This window comes from Letharia lupina (genome assembly GCF_014066315.1).
Source record: "Letharia lupina isolate WasteWater1 chromosome Unknown contig_15, whole genome shotgun sequence".
NCBI lineage: Eukaryota > Fungi > Ascomycota > Lecanoromycetes > Lecanorales > Parmeliaceae > Letharia > Letharia lupina.
Window position 1 is genome coordinate 556415 of NW_023502984.1, and position 18189 is coordinate 574603.

At 45.6% G+C, this 18189-nt stretch overlaps 5 protein-coding genes across 5 annotated transcripts; 3 read left to right on the plus strand and 2 right to left on the minus strand.

Moving 5' to 3' along the window:
- Window positions 1-582: 582 nt before the first annotated feature.
- Window positions 583-2962, plus strand: HO133_002605 (uncharacterized protein; the record flags this gene model as incomplete). Its single annotated transcript, XM_037293531.1, has 4 exons — window positions 583-645; window positions 713-779; window positions 847-2696; window positions 2843-2962. 4 exons carry the CDS (start codon window positions 583-585, stop codon window positions 2960-2962), a joined length of 2100 nt encoding a protein of 699 aa, XP_037150360.1.
- Window positions 2963-3598: 636 nt separating this feature from the next.
- HO133_002606 (uncharacterized protein) lies at window positions 3599-4126 on the minus strand (the record flags this gene model as incomplete). Its single annotated transcript, XM_037293532.1, has 1 exon — window positions 3599-4126. The coding sequence occupies one exon, from the start codon at window positions 4124-4126 to the stop codon at window positions 3599-3601; it is 528 nt and encodes a 175-aa protein (XP_037150361.1).
- Window positions 4127-5098: 972 nt separating this feature from the next.
- On the plus strand, window positions 5099-7992 carry HO133_002607 (uncharacterized protein; the record flags this gene model as incomplete). Its single annotated transcript, XM_037293533.1, has 3 exons — window positions 5099-5321; window positions 5381-5568; window positions 5617-7992. The coding sequence occupies 3 exons, from the start codon at window positions 5099-5101 to the stop codon at window positions 7990-7992; spliced, it is 2787 nt and encodes a 928-aa protein (XP_037150362.1).
- A 1771-nt stretch (window positions 7993-9763) lies between these two features.
- Window positions 9764-10860, minus strand: HO133_002608 (uncharacterized protein; the record flags this gene model as incomplete). Its single annotated transcript, XM_037293534.1, has 3 exons — window positions 9764-10268; window positions 10361-10743; window positions 10780-10860. The coding sequence occupies 3 exons, from the start codon at window positions 10858-10860 to the stop codon at window positions 9764-9766; spliced, it is 969 nt and encodes a 322-aa protein (XP_037150363.1).
- Window positions 10861-12713: 1853 nt separating this feature from the next.
- Window positions 12714-14422, plus strand: HO133_002609 (uncharacterized protein; the record flags this gene model as incomplete). Its single annotated transcript, XM_037293535.1, has 4 exons — window positions 12714-12726; window positions 12750-13113; window positions 13376-13740; window positions 13869-14422. The coding sequence occupies 4 exons, from the start codon at window positions 12714-12716 to the stop codon at window positions 14420-14422; spliced, it is 1296 nt and encodes a 431-aa protein (XP_037150364.1).
- Window positions 14423-18189: the final 3767 nt, after the last annotated feature.

Below are 18189 nucleotides of genomic sequence, written 5' to 3' on the forward strand. Positions count from 1 at the left end.
TTCTAGGGAACTCTCATATCAGGGTAGTACTCTGTAAATAATAGCACTCCTCCGTGAGCCACAACTCGGGAATACATTGTTATGTATCCTATTACATGTATCCTGGAAATTCAAGATGTATTAATGCGAAAATGATAGCGCAAAACCGCACCTGCGGCTTGACGCACCCTAATCCCCGCTAAAGCCGCGGCCGAAACGCCTTGGCACGCGACATCATCAATGGGCTCTAAGCTGACTGCCATTTGTGCTTCCTACATGCTGTTGCCTTTCGCTCTTTCCAGGCTCTTTATTTTTGTCTCTGTCCAAAATCATAATTCATTCAATAGAGACGTCGAGTCTTCAGGAGGAGCGCCATGCTGCGGGGATGGATCCACTCGAAGAAGGACAATGCCTCCACACACTCCTTGGACACGTTGGCCGAACCACAAAACTGTACGAATGCTTTCTCTCGATTGCGTTGCTGGCTTTACTGACCTATATCTTCAGTGGAGGCGGCCCTTCGAGGTAATATCCACGACCCTAGATCTCGGCTTCGAGAAGGATAAGGCTGACGGAATTCCTGATGTAGCGGCAGCACATATAATGGACGATGACCTCGAGAGCGCGGAAGATGGCTTAGCCAGCGGAAACTCGTCATTCCATAAGGTGCGCCAAATGATCCTTCTCGGCTGCCTAGGTTCCAGGCTGATGAAGAATACTTTGATACCTATAGCTGGCAAAGGGCATGGTTGCTTTCTTAAGAGCTACGCTTGGTTTCGAGCCGGAAATAATACGCGAGGGTGTGTATAAAGTGTTACTCCTGAATGATTCGGGACGATTGCTGATGTATTTATTATGTGCCTCCAGCCGCGGAAAGATTAGCAGATGCCGAGACGACCGCCTCCACCGACCATCGGCGAGCTCAGAAAGACAGTCATTCATACCGCTCTGCTGTCTACCCACCCGGCGCCGAGTTTTCCCTCTGCCATGCACAGACACAATTGATGAGCGCTGTGATTGCAGTATTGAACGAAAGTCTCACGGAGAGCATAAAGGGCTTCTACAAATTACGAAAGGCGTATGTTACGCTTAATACGATACTGGATGCGGAGTCCAGATACATCAAGACGAAGAGTGGAATGGACACAAATACACCCAGCAGAAGGTCGGTGGAATCTTTCAGGTCGGATAGGTCAGCCCCGTCGCTCAAGGGAATGCCGGGTGGATTTGGTGGCGCTACATCTAAGCCGCCATCTATACGCTCGTTTCGAGAACCAACTGCCAATAGTTCAAACAGTGCAGCCACAAAACAGGATGGGCTCACCAACGGTGCGCAAGATCATCACGATGATGACGATGAAGATGAATTCTATGACGCAGATGATGGAACGACTGATAAATTAGACAATCTTTCACTCGACGGCGAAGGCATGTTGGACTCAAAGGACCTGCCCGCTCCAGACAACCAAGCCGCCAGACATGGGATCCTCGACCATGACCCTGATTCCGATGTCTTCGCCAATCCAATAGATGTTTTTATTCACTCAGGTGCCAACCTTTGTTTTGGACTACTTCTCGTTATGCTTTCTATGATTCCGCCTGCCTTTGGAAAATTGCTTTTCATTATTGGCTTTCACGGGGACAAGGACCGTGGAATTCGGATGCTTTGGCAGGCCAGCAAGTTCCATAATATCAATGGTGCTATGGCAGGCCTGATCGTTTTAGGATACTACAATACATTCATTGGCATGTCTGATATTATCCCTGACTCAGACCCAACTAGTATCGACCAGAATACCGTTGAAGGCTATCCCAAACAGCGCTGCGAAGCTCTCCTCTCGGACATGCGGAGGCGGCATCCAAAATCACACCTCTGGCTCCTGGAAGAAGCCCGCATGCAGGCCGCAAACAAACACCTTTCCACCGCCATTTCTATACTCGAAAAGCCCATCAAGTCTCCACTCAAGCAAGTGGAAGCTCTCAAAATGTTTGAAAGGTCTCTCGACGCAATGTATATGCACGACTACGCCCTTTGCGCCAAATCTTTCATTGCCTGCGTTGATCTCAACAACTGGTCCCATACTCTCTACTACTATATTGCCGGCGCTGCAAATGTCGAAATGTACCGGCAGCACAGAACCTTGAACCCCACCGAGGCTGCTATCTACGCCAAAAAGGCGACCGAGCTATTCAAACTTGCACCCAAGCATGCAGGCAAGAAGAAATTTATGGCGCGCCAGCTACCGTTTGACGTTTTCGTAACCCGCAAAGTCCAAAAATGGGAAACTCGCGCTCGTGACTGGAGTGTTTCTTTCGTCGATGCTGTAGGAGTCAGCCCTGTCGAAGAGATGATATTCCTATGGAACGGGTACAAGCGCATGGACACGAGTCAGCTCGAGCAGAGCCTTTTGCGACTCTCATGGAGCGAGACTTCGAATCCGCACTGGAAGCGTGAAGGTCCGGATGAGAAGGCTATATTGTCGGTGCTCTATGGCGCCACTCTGAGGAACTTGAAGCGCTACGAAGAAGCGAAGGAACACCTCCGAGCAGGTGTCCTTAGCTATGACAAGAACGAATTGAAAGGAGGATCGAGAGATGATTGGACGGCACCTGCTGCTAATTACGAGATGAGTGTCAACTGTTGGATGCAGAGGGGAGAGGCAAGGAAGGAGGGTAAGGAGGCTGAGGTGAAGAAATGGGTAAAGGAGTGTGAGAGTGTAAGCAACTTCCCCAGCTCTTCATTTCCTAATCCATATCTTGATTTGAGTCGCAAGACACATTGCGGAAGTATCTTGACTCCCGCAACTGTGTTATGAATCAGCTTTTCACTTTGAAAGGAAATCACTCACCAAAGAATATGCAGTGGATAGAGAAAGCGGCGACTTGGGAGAAGTTCGAACTGGACGCGAGGATTGGACTCAAAATCGCGACAGCGCAGGACACGTTGAAGAGATGGCATGAGAAGGAAGGGACCGCGAAATAGAAGAGGTCATCAATGGGACCTGGAAACGGAACGTTAAACGGTAACGTGCGCTGTATTGGTTTGTAAGACACCACATAGAAGTAAGACAAAGGGGTTTGTACAGGTACTGGTTATGTACATATCTGGGCTGCACTTTCGAAAGGTTCAAGGACGGAACGAAGCACCGAAAAACCTTGTGCTGATCAAATGGCAGCCAAAGTGATGACCTGACCAATTCCTGAGCCCACAAATTCTTTATCAGACTTTCATCCTATTTAGAGCTCCGCCACGCACAACGCATGAACAATCATTCTAAATTTCAGTCCGACATTACACAGCGGTGCTTCTGGAGGCTTTATCGAGGATGTTGGCAATGGGAGTGTACGCAATGGATGTGGTTTTCGGGATAGACGACTAGGCGGATTTTATTGGGGTCGTCGTTCACTTCAAGGAGTATCAAGGAGTGTAGCACCGCTTTGGATAATGACCATCTCGTTACAAGCGGTTATACTTCGAGTCAAATGAACATTACAAGCTTTTTGATTGGCTGGTACCTTTCTAGTAATTACCTCGACCCATCTATCTCATCTATCTTCCTTTTTTGATAAAAAAAGTATCATGTACATGATTTCCCCATTCACGACCGACCTATCCTCATCAAGTCGCTGCTGACGCTGAAGCCGACGCCGAACAGCCCAACTCCGACTCCGCCACCTTGGCAGCGAGCAAGTATCCAGACAGGTACGGGGGGACGGCGATGCCGCGGGATTTGAGTTTCGCAATCTGGGCGAGGGTGGCGGCATTCGCGGCTGTGACCTTCTTGCAGGCTGCCGCGCTGAGACTTGAGAGGAAAGAGCTGGAGGACGGGCTCGCGGTAGGCCTGGGACTGGTTGCGATGGTTTTGGTTGCGATGGTTTTGGATCTGGTAGTCGCAGTGGCGGCTGCGCCGGAAGCGGATGAGATCGATACTGCGGTGGTTGCAGTGGTGCTTGAGGGTGTAGTTGAGGTTGAGAGGGCGGAGGTGGCGGAGGTGGCAGGGGCTTGTGAGCTTGAGGCCACAGTGGTAAGGGTGGTGCTCGAGGATGCAGCTACGATTGTGTCTGATGTCGCCACGGATGATACTATTGCCTGCGGGGCGGCGAGTGCTGTAGCGGCAAAGAGCAGGACGAGAGACGTTGGCTTCATCTTGATGGAATGCTGTAGGATTGAGAAGCGGAGACTCGGGATGCTGTAGAGCTGTGCTTCAAAGGAATCGGAGATGGTCCCGTAGAGCAGGGCCAGTTCTCATCTTTATACGAGGATGGCCGTAGTAAAGGCTTTTCGGATGCGGTGGAGCGCACGGCTTTCAGTGGAAGCCAAATACTCGAGACTGCTTGCCAAAGGCGTCCCTCTGTGAACGAAGGAAATCATATCTTAGCAGGCCTCACTGCATATGGATTCGCCAAGCTTCCACTCTGCTCCTCATGTGTAAAGCCAACACCATTAAAGCTGAGCCAAAGAGGAATGTCTACCGCGGGAAACCCACGCCAATCAGCCACATCGGACCACCGGCGTTGGTGAAACCCAAAAAAAGAAAGAGAAAAAAAGGTGCAATGTTGAAAGTGAAAAATGCTCATCAGACACTTTTAGAGACTCCTCCATACAGAATGATAGAGAGCGACCCAGGTTTCTGAAAGAAAGCGCCGCGGAAAGGGGGGGCATCTGGACGGTAATCAAATCGGTCAAGAGGCAAAAATCTTATTGCGTAGAGAATCATTTTTGGTTCTTGCCTGCAACCTCTCAGTGTGAAAGAGACCTTACGCTTGTCCACGGCAGCTGTATAGTAAAGAGCCAGGTTGATACACCACTAATGCCAGATGAAAATCAATTCGCCCCAGCGCAATGTCGTGCTTCCATTACTTGAACACAGGGTTGTCAGTGTCAGCAGGCTTGTGACACATGTCATTTGAACATACTCTACGTTGCATTGGCGTCAATGGATGGGAGTGGAATTGGGCAGATGCTTGTGGTGCTTCCAGGAAGAGACTAGAGCACGTGACTGCGCGACGCCAGGCAATGCCAAGCAATGCCGAGGAAACAAGCGGCTTTTTCTTCTGACGCGTTTCTATCCAATCCAGGATCACCATTATTCATCATATACCAAAAGCAGAAGGTGCTATGGCTCCTCGTACCCATGGCAAGCGCAAGATTGATGCTATAGACCTGACTGGAGATGACGACGTGGGATCCGCATCCTGGGCCCACCGAGCTCCTCCCGGGGATGTGACGCAATCTCAGCGCAACTCTTGGATGGAACAAGGCGATGAAGCGGATGCAGAGGACATTGTTATCTCTTCTCAGGATGGCGAAGACTCTGTCTACCAAAGCTACCAACTTTACGGTATGCTAAGGATCGGGACAAGAATAATCCGGCCTTGCTACCGTTCCTAATCTACCTAGGCATTCTGGATACTAAGATTGTGGGCGTCCAATACTACACCGGCCATGCGACACCTGGAGAACACGTTATTGTTCGTAGGGAGCCCAACAACCCATACGATTCAAATGCCCTTCGCGTCGAGAACGTGCAGCGCGCCCAAATCGGTCACATACCAAGAACGATGGCAAGCAAGTTGGCGAAGTATATGGTGAGACCTTTGGGTTTGATATCTTGCGAAATGCTAACGCCGACCTAGGATTCCGGAGCTCTCTTGGTGGAAGGGTCTCTCTCAGGTCATGTGGGCTCTTACGACTGTCCCATTGCTCTAAAGCTGTTCGGAACCAGCGAGCCTGTCGAGCGAGCCAATCTACGAAGCCAGATGAAAGCGGACAGCCTGCCTTCGGCAGTGATCGACCATAAAGAGAAAGAGGCGAAGACACGCAAGGCTGAGGAATTGAAAAAGATCGCAGCCGCAAAGAAAGTCAAAGGTGGAAAGACAGGTGGACGTGGTCAACAATGGGGACATTCGAGCCAGACTGACTACGCTGGCACTTTATCTCAGGGTGATGGAAATTCCAGTCAGAGCTTTGAGAATCTCATCGATGGCAGTGAGCGGTTCAACCCGAGGGAAGTGGGCAGTGTGGTCGAGAAGTTCGGGGCCGGGGAAGATGCATTGGCCGCAATGCCAATGGCAGAATGCCCAAAGAAACTTACAACTCAATTGCTGCCATACCAGCGTCAAGCACTTGCATGGCTATTGGAGAAAGAGAATCCTCAACTTCCCTCAGCTGGTTCTGACGACGCAGTACAGCTGTGGAAATGCTCTCGGAATGGCCAGATCTATACCAACGTTGCTACCAGCTTTTCACTTAAAAACCAGAAGCCCACTCTCGCAAGCGGCGGCATACTGAGCGATGACATGGGCATGGGCAAGACTATCGAGATGATCTCACTGATCGCGAGTGACAATGCGGACTCAACTGTCTCCAGCAAATCGAAGACAACGCTGATCATCGCACCTGTCGGAGTAATGAGCAACTGGAGCGGGCAGATTGCTCACCACATCAAGCCAGATCATGCTCTTCGTGTGTTGGTCTATCATGGTCACAACAAGAAGCCCATGAAGGCGGAAGACTTCGGGGAGTATGATGTGGTGATCACCTCCTACGGAACGCTGGCCACTGAATACTTCCCTCGCGGGAAAAAGGATCCTCCATCTGTACCGCGTCAGCAAGGTCTCTTTTCCACGGAATGGCGTCGGGTCATTCTAGACGAGGGCCATATCATCAGGAATCCGCAGACCAAATCGGCTCTGGCAGCTTTGAATCTTATGGCGCAGTCTCGTTGGGTCTTGACTGGAACGCCCATCATCAACAACTTGAAGGACCTGTTCTCTCTAGTCCGCTTCATTGGCCTGACCGGAGGATTGGAGCGTCTGGAGATCTTCAACAGTGTGTTGATCCGACCACTCAATCAAGGCGACGTCAACGCAAGCCTGCTACTACAAGCCCTGATGGCCACCATCTGCCTTCGCCGCAAGAAGGAAATGAAGTTCGTTGACCTGAAACTTCCCGAGCTATCGGAGTATGTTCACCGTATTGACTTCTTGGATCACGAGAAAGAGAAGTATGAGGCTTTGCAAGCGAAAGCAAAGGGTCTTCTGCACACGGTCCAGCGGAACCAGACCAACAGCAACGGGAAAGGTCAGGACACTTACCGTCATCTTCTGGAAATGCTGCTTCGCCTCAGACAAGTGTGCAACCACTGGAAGTTGTGCGGCGAACGGGTAAATTCCGTTCTTTCGGTCTTGGAGTCTCAAAAGGTCGTGGATCTCACGCCTGAGAACCGGAAGGCTTTGCAAGATATGTTGCAAGTTAGCATCGAATCACGGGAAGATTGCCCAATCTGTCTCGAGAACCTGCACAACCCTGTGATCACGGCCTGCGCTCACGTATTCGGCGCTGATTGTATTGAGCGGGTCATTGAGACGCAGCATAGATGCCCAATGTGCCGAGCTGAGCCTCTGGAGCTTGAATCCCTCGTTCATCCAGCGGTTGACCTCGGTGAAACCTCTGATCAGCCTGACATCGACACAGATACCAGCAGTAGTAAAGTCGAAGCCTTGCTAAGTATCTTGAAGGCGTCTTCCAAAAAACCTGGGACGAAGACCGTGATCTTCAGTCAATGGACTTCCTTTCTAAACATCATCCAAGCCCAACTTGATGCCAATGGGTACAAGTATGCTCGTATCGATGGCACCATGCGTGCCAACGAACGTGACGCTTCACTGACTGCTCTGGAGACGGATCCCGAATGCACAGTCATGCTCGCTAGTCTAGCTGTCTGCTCTGTCGGACTCAACCTTGTCGCAGCCAATCAGGTAATTTTAGCAGACTCGTGGTGGGCACCTGCGATTGAAGATCAGGCCGTCGACCGTGTCCATCGACTGGGGCAGAAGAAACCTACAACAGTCTGGCGGCTAGTCATGAATGATAGCATCGAGGATCAGGTCTTGAACATTCAGGCCGAAAAGCGGAAGCTAATGATGACTGCGTTCCAGGAAAAGACGGGGAAGAGGATGAAAGAGGGAAGCACGGCACGAATGGGTGATATTGAAAGGCTACTTAGATGATCGAGGAGATATCTGTACGCTGTCAGATGTGTGTATCTTAGTTGCTCGAGGCTTGTTGGCTATCGTTCAATGTTCTAAGACTTCTGTCGTCAGCTGCTCGAAGCCTGTTGGCTATCTTTTCGGCTTTCTGGATCTTGATAGAGACCTTGTTGAGCGGGGACCTCGCAAAGTGTACCGCTAAGATTCGTTTCGATTGACTTGGAATTTCCAGACATTTTACAATCACTGCTATCAGCTAGTATCAGAATAATGGCACCTAGTGGCACTCACGACCGCTTCCCAACGGCAGGCAAACTGCAAAAAAGGTAACCATCTATAAAATACGCTAAAACTCTTGGTATCTCACGTCGAAATACGCTGTCACTCATAACCAGTACTTCACAGCTTTCTCTAGCACCTTACCTGCCAGCACGATGTCGAAAGCCAAAAAACGAAGCCAGTAGCACCTTCTCTCCTCGTCACTTTTCCCAGCTCTTCCACCTCTCACCAGAGCAATGTTTTACAATCTATCCTCTCAACGACCATCATGCCGCTCCCTCTCCATCTTCCATCTCAAACACCCTCTCCTACACAAATCACCCCCCCACCCCGCCCTCACCGGCGGAAATCCGCCAAACCAACCCACCCACTCTCACCGTCGCGCCCCGTCCGTCCGTGTCCGTCACAGCCACCGACCGAGCGCGGCGAGACTCTATGGTCGCACAACGCGCGCGATCGAATCTCGTGGTTTGTGCACGTGAGGGATGAATCCTCGCCTCTCCTGTTGCTACGTATGTATGCAAGCAGAGAGGGAGGAAGGAGGGAAGATGGATGATGGAAGATGGAAGCGACGCCAACCCGCACGCCTACTTCACGATGGATATTCTTTGGTAAGTATGATGTCTGAAGGAAGGAAGGCAGGAAACGACAAGCTCGATCGATGCGAGAGGTTGTGACGGTGCGTACGTAAAGCCGGTGATGTGATGGGACGGGATGGGATAGGGAGAGAGCTGCTGCGCATCGTTTTGCCGTGTTCGCGTTTGGTGACGTGGTCGGTGAGCTCGTCGTTGGGATGATGTTTGTTCTTGTTGTAGGGGGAGAGGAGGCTGGGAAGGAAGCGGGCTTGATGTCTTTCTTGCTGGTCGTGCTGGAGATGCGGGTGCAGTCTCGCGGGAGAGCAGGATGCGAGTTGGGAGGAGAAGGTTGAGGGTTGTGGGAGGGTGTGGTGTGGCTGATGGTGGGGTTTACTTCAGGGGTGAGTTGCTGGTTGAGGAGGAGGAGGAGGAGGAGTGCGATGGGAAAGGTATGGGCGCAGGAGTGAGATTTGGAGTCGTTGTTTGGCGGGGATTTGGGATTGGTGGTTTGCGGGTCGCGATAGATCTGGAGACGGAGTCCGGGGGAAGGGCGAGGAAGGATGTCATTTTGGTGGTTTGGGAAGGAATCTGTGATTCGTGGCGCGGTGGAGACTTGAATTGGGAGAAGATGGCGAGAGGAAGGGAAGAAAGAGATTAATCTTGCGATCTCTGAGTCATTGTTTGAGCGAATATTGCAACGTCTCTTTCTTTTTGCGCGTAGTTTCCTTGCAATTATACTCATTTCTGAGCCATGTAATCCTGTCAATTTACATATAAAATGTGACTCGATTCATTGTTCCAAAGACGTAGGGGGCTAGACCAGTAGAGAGTAGAGGGTGAGTATGCTCGGAGAGGGGATGCGGGAGAGGGAGGCCACAACAGTCTCCCACAACAGGACGTGTTCCGCATAATACATTTGCTTCAATTTCAGAACTCAATCACCGATAGAACTGCTCGACTGTTGTCGTGACACCTATCGCATATGCTTCTCGAGGCGCATCGACCGCCTTCTCACAGGGAATCTCCGGTCCAACATTATCAAGCCTGCAATTCTCGTCTCTTCGCTCGTGTGCGTCGCGTCCACCTGAAATACCGGTGGTGACGAGAGGAGGTGGAAATGCAACACCCGACACAGTGCCGCTGTACTGTAGCTCTACGTCGCTGCTTGCGAGGAGATCACGTTCTTCCCAAATCACCGGTCGCGTTCGACGAGAGCTGTCCTTTAGCCTGCCGTCGCTGGAGTGGACGTTGATGTACGTGCTCTGCCTGCGGTTGTGGCGAGGGTGTATCAAAGCTGCAAGTGGGGGTATGCAAACGCAGATCAGACCAGTTGTGATCTCTGCTGCTCCCCACAGAAGAATCTCGGGTTGATTGTATGTTACATCTGGACTTTTGCTCGTCCTGATGCGGACGACCAAGCCTACTATGCTAAACGCAGGGGCCCTATGAATTATTAGAGACAGCCAGAAAACCCGCGATTGTTTTCCAATCCATATCCAATGGGAAAGTCCGTTGACAATATTCGGGTCACTTACAGAAAGCCAAAGGTAAAGAGCAGAACCACTCCCACCTTTCTCTTCACACTCGTATTGAGGGTCCAGGAGACTTTGACAGGGATCAACAATAAAAGTATGTCCGTCAGGGTGTTGAAGGCTCCGCTGGCATTGAGTAGGTTGGAAATACTGACACACGTTCCCGGCCTTCTCTTGTCCCATATCCTTGCCCGTGGCGTACACTCAAAAATCTTGGCAATAGTGATTGCGACATAGAAAAGGGATAAAATCACGATGAAAAGCCGGATGGCTCGATCAAAGTGACTATTCTTCTGAGGTGAGAATGTCCTGCGATACAGAAGCAGAATTGAGACTTTCGTGCAGCCGATGGCTGGCCCGTAGATAATCGATGCTATGTTGAACAACTGTACATGGCATTAGCAGATGATGGTCTCACATACGCGCCTGAGACCCACTCGAACGGCTCCGCGCGCTTGCGCTTTCGTTAAGTCCCACTCATGCACACCCCCATGATTTTTCATCACGGCGGTGTTCAAGGCGCAATAAGAAGCCAAGAGAGCCTAGAGCCCCTTTTTTAGCCGCACTGATCGGATTCCGAGATGCGCGTGCAAGGCTCACCCATGATAAACAGCACATATCTAGGTCCATCAGTTTAATCGCACAGCCATGGCGTTGAGGAAGCACCCACAATCTTCAGATATCCATTGTCGCTTCATCCACAGTCGGACATAGCTTCGAAGGAAAAGAACAGTCGTGGTGGTAATGAGACAGACCAAGACACAGACGAGATTCCACTTCTCAAGCGACTTTGGGTTTACAAAGTTAGAAACCTGCCCCCATGGAGGCGGAAGCGCGACGACTTGATCGGCAGATGACGCCATCCCAGACCAGATAATACGAAGAAGCAGTCCCTGCGGTAGTGGGCACACTAAGGGAAGGCGGGCTTTTATGCCTACAACAGTGGAGTCAAATATGCAGAGAAAGACTTGCTCCTTATAAGTGAGGGAATTATTGTCCCATCAACGCTGTCCGCCGGAATCCATGCTAGACTTCAGCTAATGCTACGAGTATTTGCAAGCGGTAGGAGCCGAATTACAAGCTTCAAGGGGCGCAGAAGAAACACGATTCATTGGCTTCAGATTGTCCAATTGCAACTTCGCAAGTCGTGATTACCTGCAGCAGCCAGAACTTGTTCACATGGCTCTGCTTACATGTAGATCCTGGAATTTCGTCCACGGGGTCGTGCTTACATTTGGCATCTGGTGCCTTCGCCAGCTGCTTCGGAAGATGATTTAGAGTCCTGCGAAGCGATTCCGGAGAGAGGAAAGAGCTGTACTCGGGGCAGCGATGCTTCAAAGGCGACATGCAAAAGATCCAAGTTGTTGAGATCGCAAAGATTATGGAAACTATTCGCGTGTTGCCCAGATCGGTCCTCGTGGCCCATACATCACGTGTGTCAGCCTGCATATGCAGTCAGCGTGATTACTCAATCAATGCGGCCAGCCTGGCTCTGCGGTCAGCATTGTTTCAAGTTTCTGATTGGCACGAGTAAAAGTAGGAGGGACATGGGCAATGCACAGTTACGGAGCAAAGCAACCCCACCAAGGCACAGCATTTGAGGCAGATAACTGGTCACTTTTTGGCTCCTTGGAGGTAGTGGTGAAGAGGCTCATAAGTACTATACACACAGGTATAAATTGATAGAAAGACGTCGTGGTAGAGTTCTGGACGAGTAGTAGCGTGGTTAAGGTACCTAAGTGGTGAGGCTACGGTACGGTCAGAGCCGTTTAGTGGTTTCGCTTCGGACCGTGTATTACGGCTGTACTTGCCCCGAGTACATAAGGTAAGGTACCTCAAGTAGTCACAGGGATGGAGGGGACATGCAAGCATTAACTAGGTCTCGCATCATTGCATCGGTGATGCCACCGACATTAGCGTTGTGAGGTCTGCAAGGCTAAGGTACTTAATTGAAGGATGCCATGAAACAATATAACAATTCAAATTGCAGCTTTCTTCCTGTACGAGCACCAATAGGCAGTAGCACACGCCTCACCAATTCAAACGCCATTGCCCAATCCTTGTTCTATTTCGAGCAAGGTAGAAGGTCTTACGCTCCTCAGACTCTTTTCCCTTTGCGAGAATTCACGCACACGTACGATAAGCACCTTTTCCCCTGTGAAGGGAATGGCGACAGATTCTAAAAACCAATAATACTTTACCGCGTGGCTTCCAACACGTTTCCTGCCAATTTCAAAGTCATCACACCACCGTAGGAGCCAAGTCTCTTTTACTGTTACCGAGACTATATTTTAGCAAGAAAAACCCACCAGCTGAAAGTGCCATCAGTCGTGTCCAGGAACACAGTCAACTCGAGATGGAGGTCGAAAGTAAGTACGTAAGACCTGCTCAGCGCTTCACAAGCCGACAGAATCAACAGAGCCAAGCCACAGCCCAGACATTACCTCCAGAGCTTCAGCCAGCAGCGCGGAGAAGGCACCTGCCACACTACAAGGCCCATCTACCATTGACGAGAAAGCTCTACTCAGAAAGATAGACATACGCGTAATACCTATCCTCTTCATCGTCTACCTCGCCGCCTTTCTAGACCGCGTGAATATCGCCAACGCCCTCACGCTCCGTCTACCGAAAGACCTGCACCTCAAAGGCAACGAGTCCAATGTCGCCCTCACCATCTTCTTCGTTCCCTATGTTCTCTTCGAGGTTCCTTCCAACATTCTGATGAAAAGGTTCAAACCTCATGTCTGGCTGTCAGGGTGCATACTGGCTTTTGGCATCGTGATGCTATGTCAAGGCTTCGTGCAGAGCTACAGTGGACTTCTTGCGACAAGGTTCTTTCTAGGTCTCGCTGAGGCTGGAGTATTTCCGGGCTGTAAGTTGCCCTTCTACCACCGTCGTCGAGTCATGCGTCCGCATTCTGGACTAGCGTGACCTTCGCCATCTGTCTACTTTTACAAAACAATGATTCTTGTTCTTGGTACCAACACTGACTGGGAGCACAGGTTTCTACTTGATCAGCTTCTGGTACAAACGCGAAGAATCCCAGCGACGTTTCACGGTGTTTTGGAGCTCTGTTCTGTTTGCCAGCATGTTTGGAGGTCTACTTGCCAGTGCTATCGCCAACATGCAGGGTGTCCGCGGATACAGCAGTTGGCGATGGATATTCATACTTGAGGGTATAGCGACAATCATCATCGGCATTGGTGCGTACTTCCTGGTCGCCGACTTTCCGGCCGACGCCAGCTGGTTGAGTGCTGAAGAAAAGGAATATGTCATCGCAAGGACTGGGACGGACGAGGGAGCCGCGTCTCCTATCACGGTCCGTCAGATCGTGTCATTCTTTGGAAATGTTAAGAACATCATCGGTGGCTTCATGTACTTTGGTATGTGTTGTATCTGAAGTCGTATACATGAAACTTAGTTAACACTCCCCTGCAGCCGTCATCGTCCCTATATACTGTGCGTTCTGCACCCCTGTGCTTGAGATTGACGAACTGACACCGCAAATCAGCCTACTCCTATTTTGCTCCGACAATAGTCAAGACGCTTGGCTACTCGACCGTGGAAACCCAATTGCATACGGTCCCACCAGCTGCCGCTGCGCTAGCCCTCTGCCTCCTTTCAGCGTACCTGTCCGACCGCCTCCGCCTCCGTTTTCCATTCATCTTCTTCGGCTTCTTGCTCACCATAGTAGGCCTCGCAATCCTACTGACAACCCACGGGGGTTTCCATCTGCGATACCTAGGCATCTGTTTCGTCGCAATGGGCTGCTTCTCCGCCGGTCCCATAATCGTCTGCTGGTACGTCATGAACCTGAACGGACACATGGAAAGAAGCATTGGCAGCGCGTGGATGATTGGTTTCGGGAATACGGGCGGGTTTGTGGCAACTTTCTGCTTCCTAGCGAAAGACGCTCCCTTTTACCACGTAGGTTATTCGATATGTATGGGAGCGACCTGCATCGGAGCGCTGGCTGTTGTACTGTATGCAGGGTTAGTCATCTTGGAGAACAACGCCGCGCGGAAACGAGATGGAAAAGAACACGCGAACAAGATGTACCTGTAGTTTTCAGCGGAGAAGCGCGAGCTGATGGTGACTGCGTTCCAAGTGTTTTAGCATATCAAACGAGGATTTCGGTAGCGATTGGCGTCCAATGAAAATGGGCAAGCTTTGAGCCACCAAAGTGTTACTGATGAATCAACCTACCTTACTTAAAGCCTTGGTCTAGGACAAATGGTCGTGGGGACCTTGCATGTTTGAGTCGAAGGCCAGCTCATAAACAAACGACAAAAGCAATCTCCGTCAACAAGTACTTATATAGGGCGCCCAAAGGAATCATTTCTCAAGTTTCTGGTCATGCATAACTTTTCCGGGAATCATAAACAAGAAGCATCCCTAGAAGACAGCGTGAAGCCTCGTCAATCTGCGCTGAGGAAATTTGCAGAAAGATACCTGAGGCAAGAACGACCTTCTCAATGCCCACTCCATCCCATGACAGATATACGCGAAGGATTTCTCCGTTGCACCGCTGAACTTTGCTATTAAAGCTTTTGTCTTGATCGTTTACATCGAGAACTTTGGAAATGCTTGGCGATGGGGAATGTACAATGACGCTGGATGGCCATTTGTAAGTTAGCCGACCGGTCACGTGTACCTCGGGTTGCACCATACTCCTCTCCCTTCACCGCTCCTCTCCCTTTCCCTCTTCTCTCCTTACCTCCCCTCCCTGTCTTACCGACACGACCCATGCTTATATCCGGCCATTCATAATCCCACCTCCACGGTCAGAGTAGCATCCTCCTTCGAAGGAAGCCAATACACGTCCAGCAACTAGCAATCATGGTGTCAGCGTGTCTAGTTCCTTCTATGCATGCGTCCCTTCTACATCCCTCCATATATATTCTATTATTATTCCTTTCATATAGTTAGTTATAAATAGTAATACTTTATTCTTTATTAGCTATATAATAGCTAATAATCCTACTATTAAATCTATACGCTTTCTATTATTACTACTACTATACTACGCTAAGAGATTATAAACTTTTAATTAATATTAATTAGTATATATAAAAGAATAAGATAGAGCTAAACTAGAAAATCTTAAATTTATATATATAGTTAATTATTAATTTATTAGATCTACGCTTTTTAATTAGATATTATAGATAAATAAATTAATATTCGTAATTATTAAAAAAATAGATATATATTATTAATATATAGAAAAACTTTTTTATTTTCTATTAACTTTTTAAGATTTTAAAATTTAAATTTTAGAGCGCAGTCTACGCTTTTCGAATTTTTAAGAATTTTAAAATTTAATCTTATAATTATTAAAGCGTAAGAAATTTAAATATTACTTATTAGAGTTCGCTCGATAGTTAAATAGTCTTAATTAAAAAATAGATATATATTATTTAATTTTAGAATAACTTTTTTATTTTCTATTAAAATTTTAAAAATTTTTATTTAAACTATAGAGTATAATGTGGGCTTTTAAATAAAAAAAGAATTATTAAATTTAGTCTTATAGATATTTAAAGATAAGAAATTCAGATATCGCTTATTAAAGATCGCTTATTAAAATTTACTCGATAGCCTCGATTAAAAAAAAATGTTTATGAATTTAATTTATAAGTCTTTACTTATAATATTTTAATATTTTAACTATATTAATTATTTTAAAAATATAATATATATATATTCTTCTAGCTATAATAAGTAAATTAAGATAGTATATTATCTCTATATTAGAGAAGTTATAATAATTATATAATCTATAAATCTAGAAAACGAATTAAATAAAGTCTAGATAATTATAATTTAAGAGATTCTTTAAATTCGCTATATTCTTATTAAATATTAATATCTCTATATTTAAAAAAGTATTTAAATAAAATTATTAAAATTAGTATATATAATAGAATAAGGTAGAGCTAAACTAGAAAACCTTGAATTTATATATGCAGCCAATTATTAATTCGTTATAGAGGTCTATATCGAAGGTTCTACACCCGCACTAATATAGCCCTAACCCTACTTTCGAAAAGCGGCCCTATAGAGGGAAAGTCTAGAAATATCTTCTTACAGCGTATAAAGGGATTTTAGATACTTCTTTTAACTTAATAGAGGCATTAAGCCCCGAAACCTGGCTAGGGCTAGATGCGATTCCGAAGAACTCCAGACGTATTATCTAGGTAGCCCTTTCGGTGGGGCGTTATCCGAAGTCTGAGCGCAAGAGTCTTGGCGGGTGCAGGACTTTCGGTGCAGACCTCTGTAGGTCTACGCTTTTTGATTAGACACCGCGGGTAAACAAATTAGCGTCCGCAACCATCAAAAAAATAGGTGTACATTATTAACATATAGAAAAACTTTTTTGTTTTCTATTAACTTTTTAAGATTTTAAATTTTAAATTTTGAAGCGCAGTCTGCGCTTTCTGAATTTTTAAGAATTTTGAAATTTGGTCTTATAATTATTAAAGCGCAAGGAATTCAAATATCGCTCACCAAAGTCCGCTCACCAAAATCCGCTCGACAGCCCTAATCAAAAAACAGGTGTACATTATTTGATTTTAGAATAACTTTTTTATTTTCTATTAAAATTTTAGAATTTTTAATTTAAACTATAGAGTATAATATAAGCTTTTAGATAAAAAAAGAATTACTAAATTAAGTATTATAGATATTTAAAGATAAGAAATTTAGATATCGCTTATCAAAGATCGCTTATTAAAATTTACTCGACAGCCTCGATTAAAAGAAAATAATTATGAATTTAATTTATAAATCTTTACTCGTTAAATAGTATATAATTATTATTAAATAGTTAAGATATATATTATATTTAATTCTCGCTAAAATATTATACTTATATTATATATATTTATAATATATATAATATAATTAAAGTACTCGAAGATATATATAAATTTAAAGAATATACTTTTTATAAAATATTATAATTTATAAAGAATTATTAGTTATATAAACTTAGCTAATTATAAAGAAGTTATTAAGTATATTAAGATAATTAAAAAAATTAAAATAAAACTCGTTAAATTAAATTATTAATATACGTAAAAGATTATAATATTCTTTCTTTATAGATTTCTCTTATCTTATAAATTCTTTATAGAAATTATTTTAAATAATTAAAGTAAAGACGCTAGAGAAAGATTATCAAAATCGAATTTTAATTATCTCGTCGAATAACTTCTTAATAAAGAATATTATTAAAAATTAATTAATTTTAATAATTTTAATAATAAAGCTATATTTATAAATAATAAAAATAAGAGAAATAATAATAATAATAATTTATAATAATAATAATAATAATAATAATAATAATAAAATTATCTTTAAATCTAAGTATAATAACTATAATTTTCGCTATAATAGAATTTACTAGCTATCTAATCTTAATTAAATCTTTATTAAATAGATTAAAAAGAATAAAAACTATATTAAAAAATTTAAGAAGAAGAAGAAGACTAGTAAGTATATCTTTATTAAATTTAGTAAAAAATTAAAAATAGTAAAGACGATCTATATAAAGATTATTATAATATTATATAATAATAACTAATATTTTAATAATATAATCCTATTTTATATAATATATTTCGAAGTCTATTTTATTAAAAAACTAATCTTTCTTAAAAATTCTATATTAATCGAGACTATTAACGATAGAATATTAAAAGCTATTATTATAAATAATATTTTATTAAAGACTCTTATTAAGAATAAGATTAGCGAGAATAAAGATTATATACTTATATTTATAAACGTCTATTATATCGACGATTTATCTATTAATCTACTCT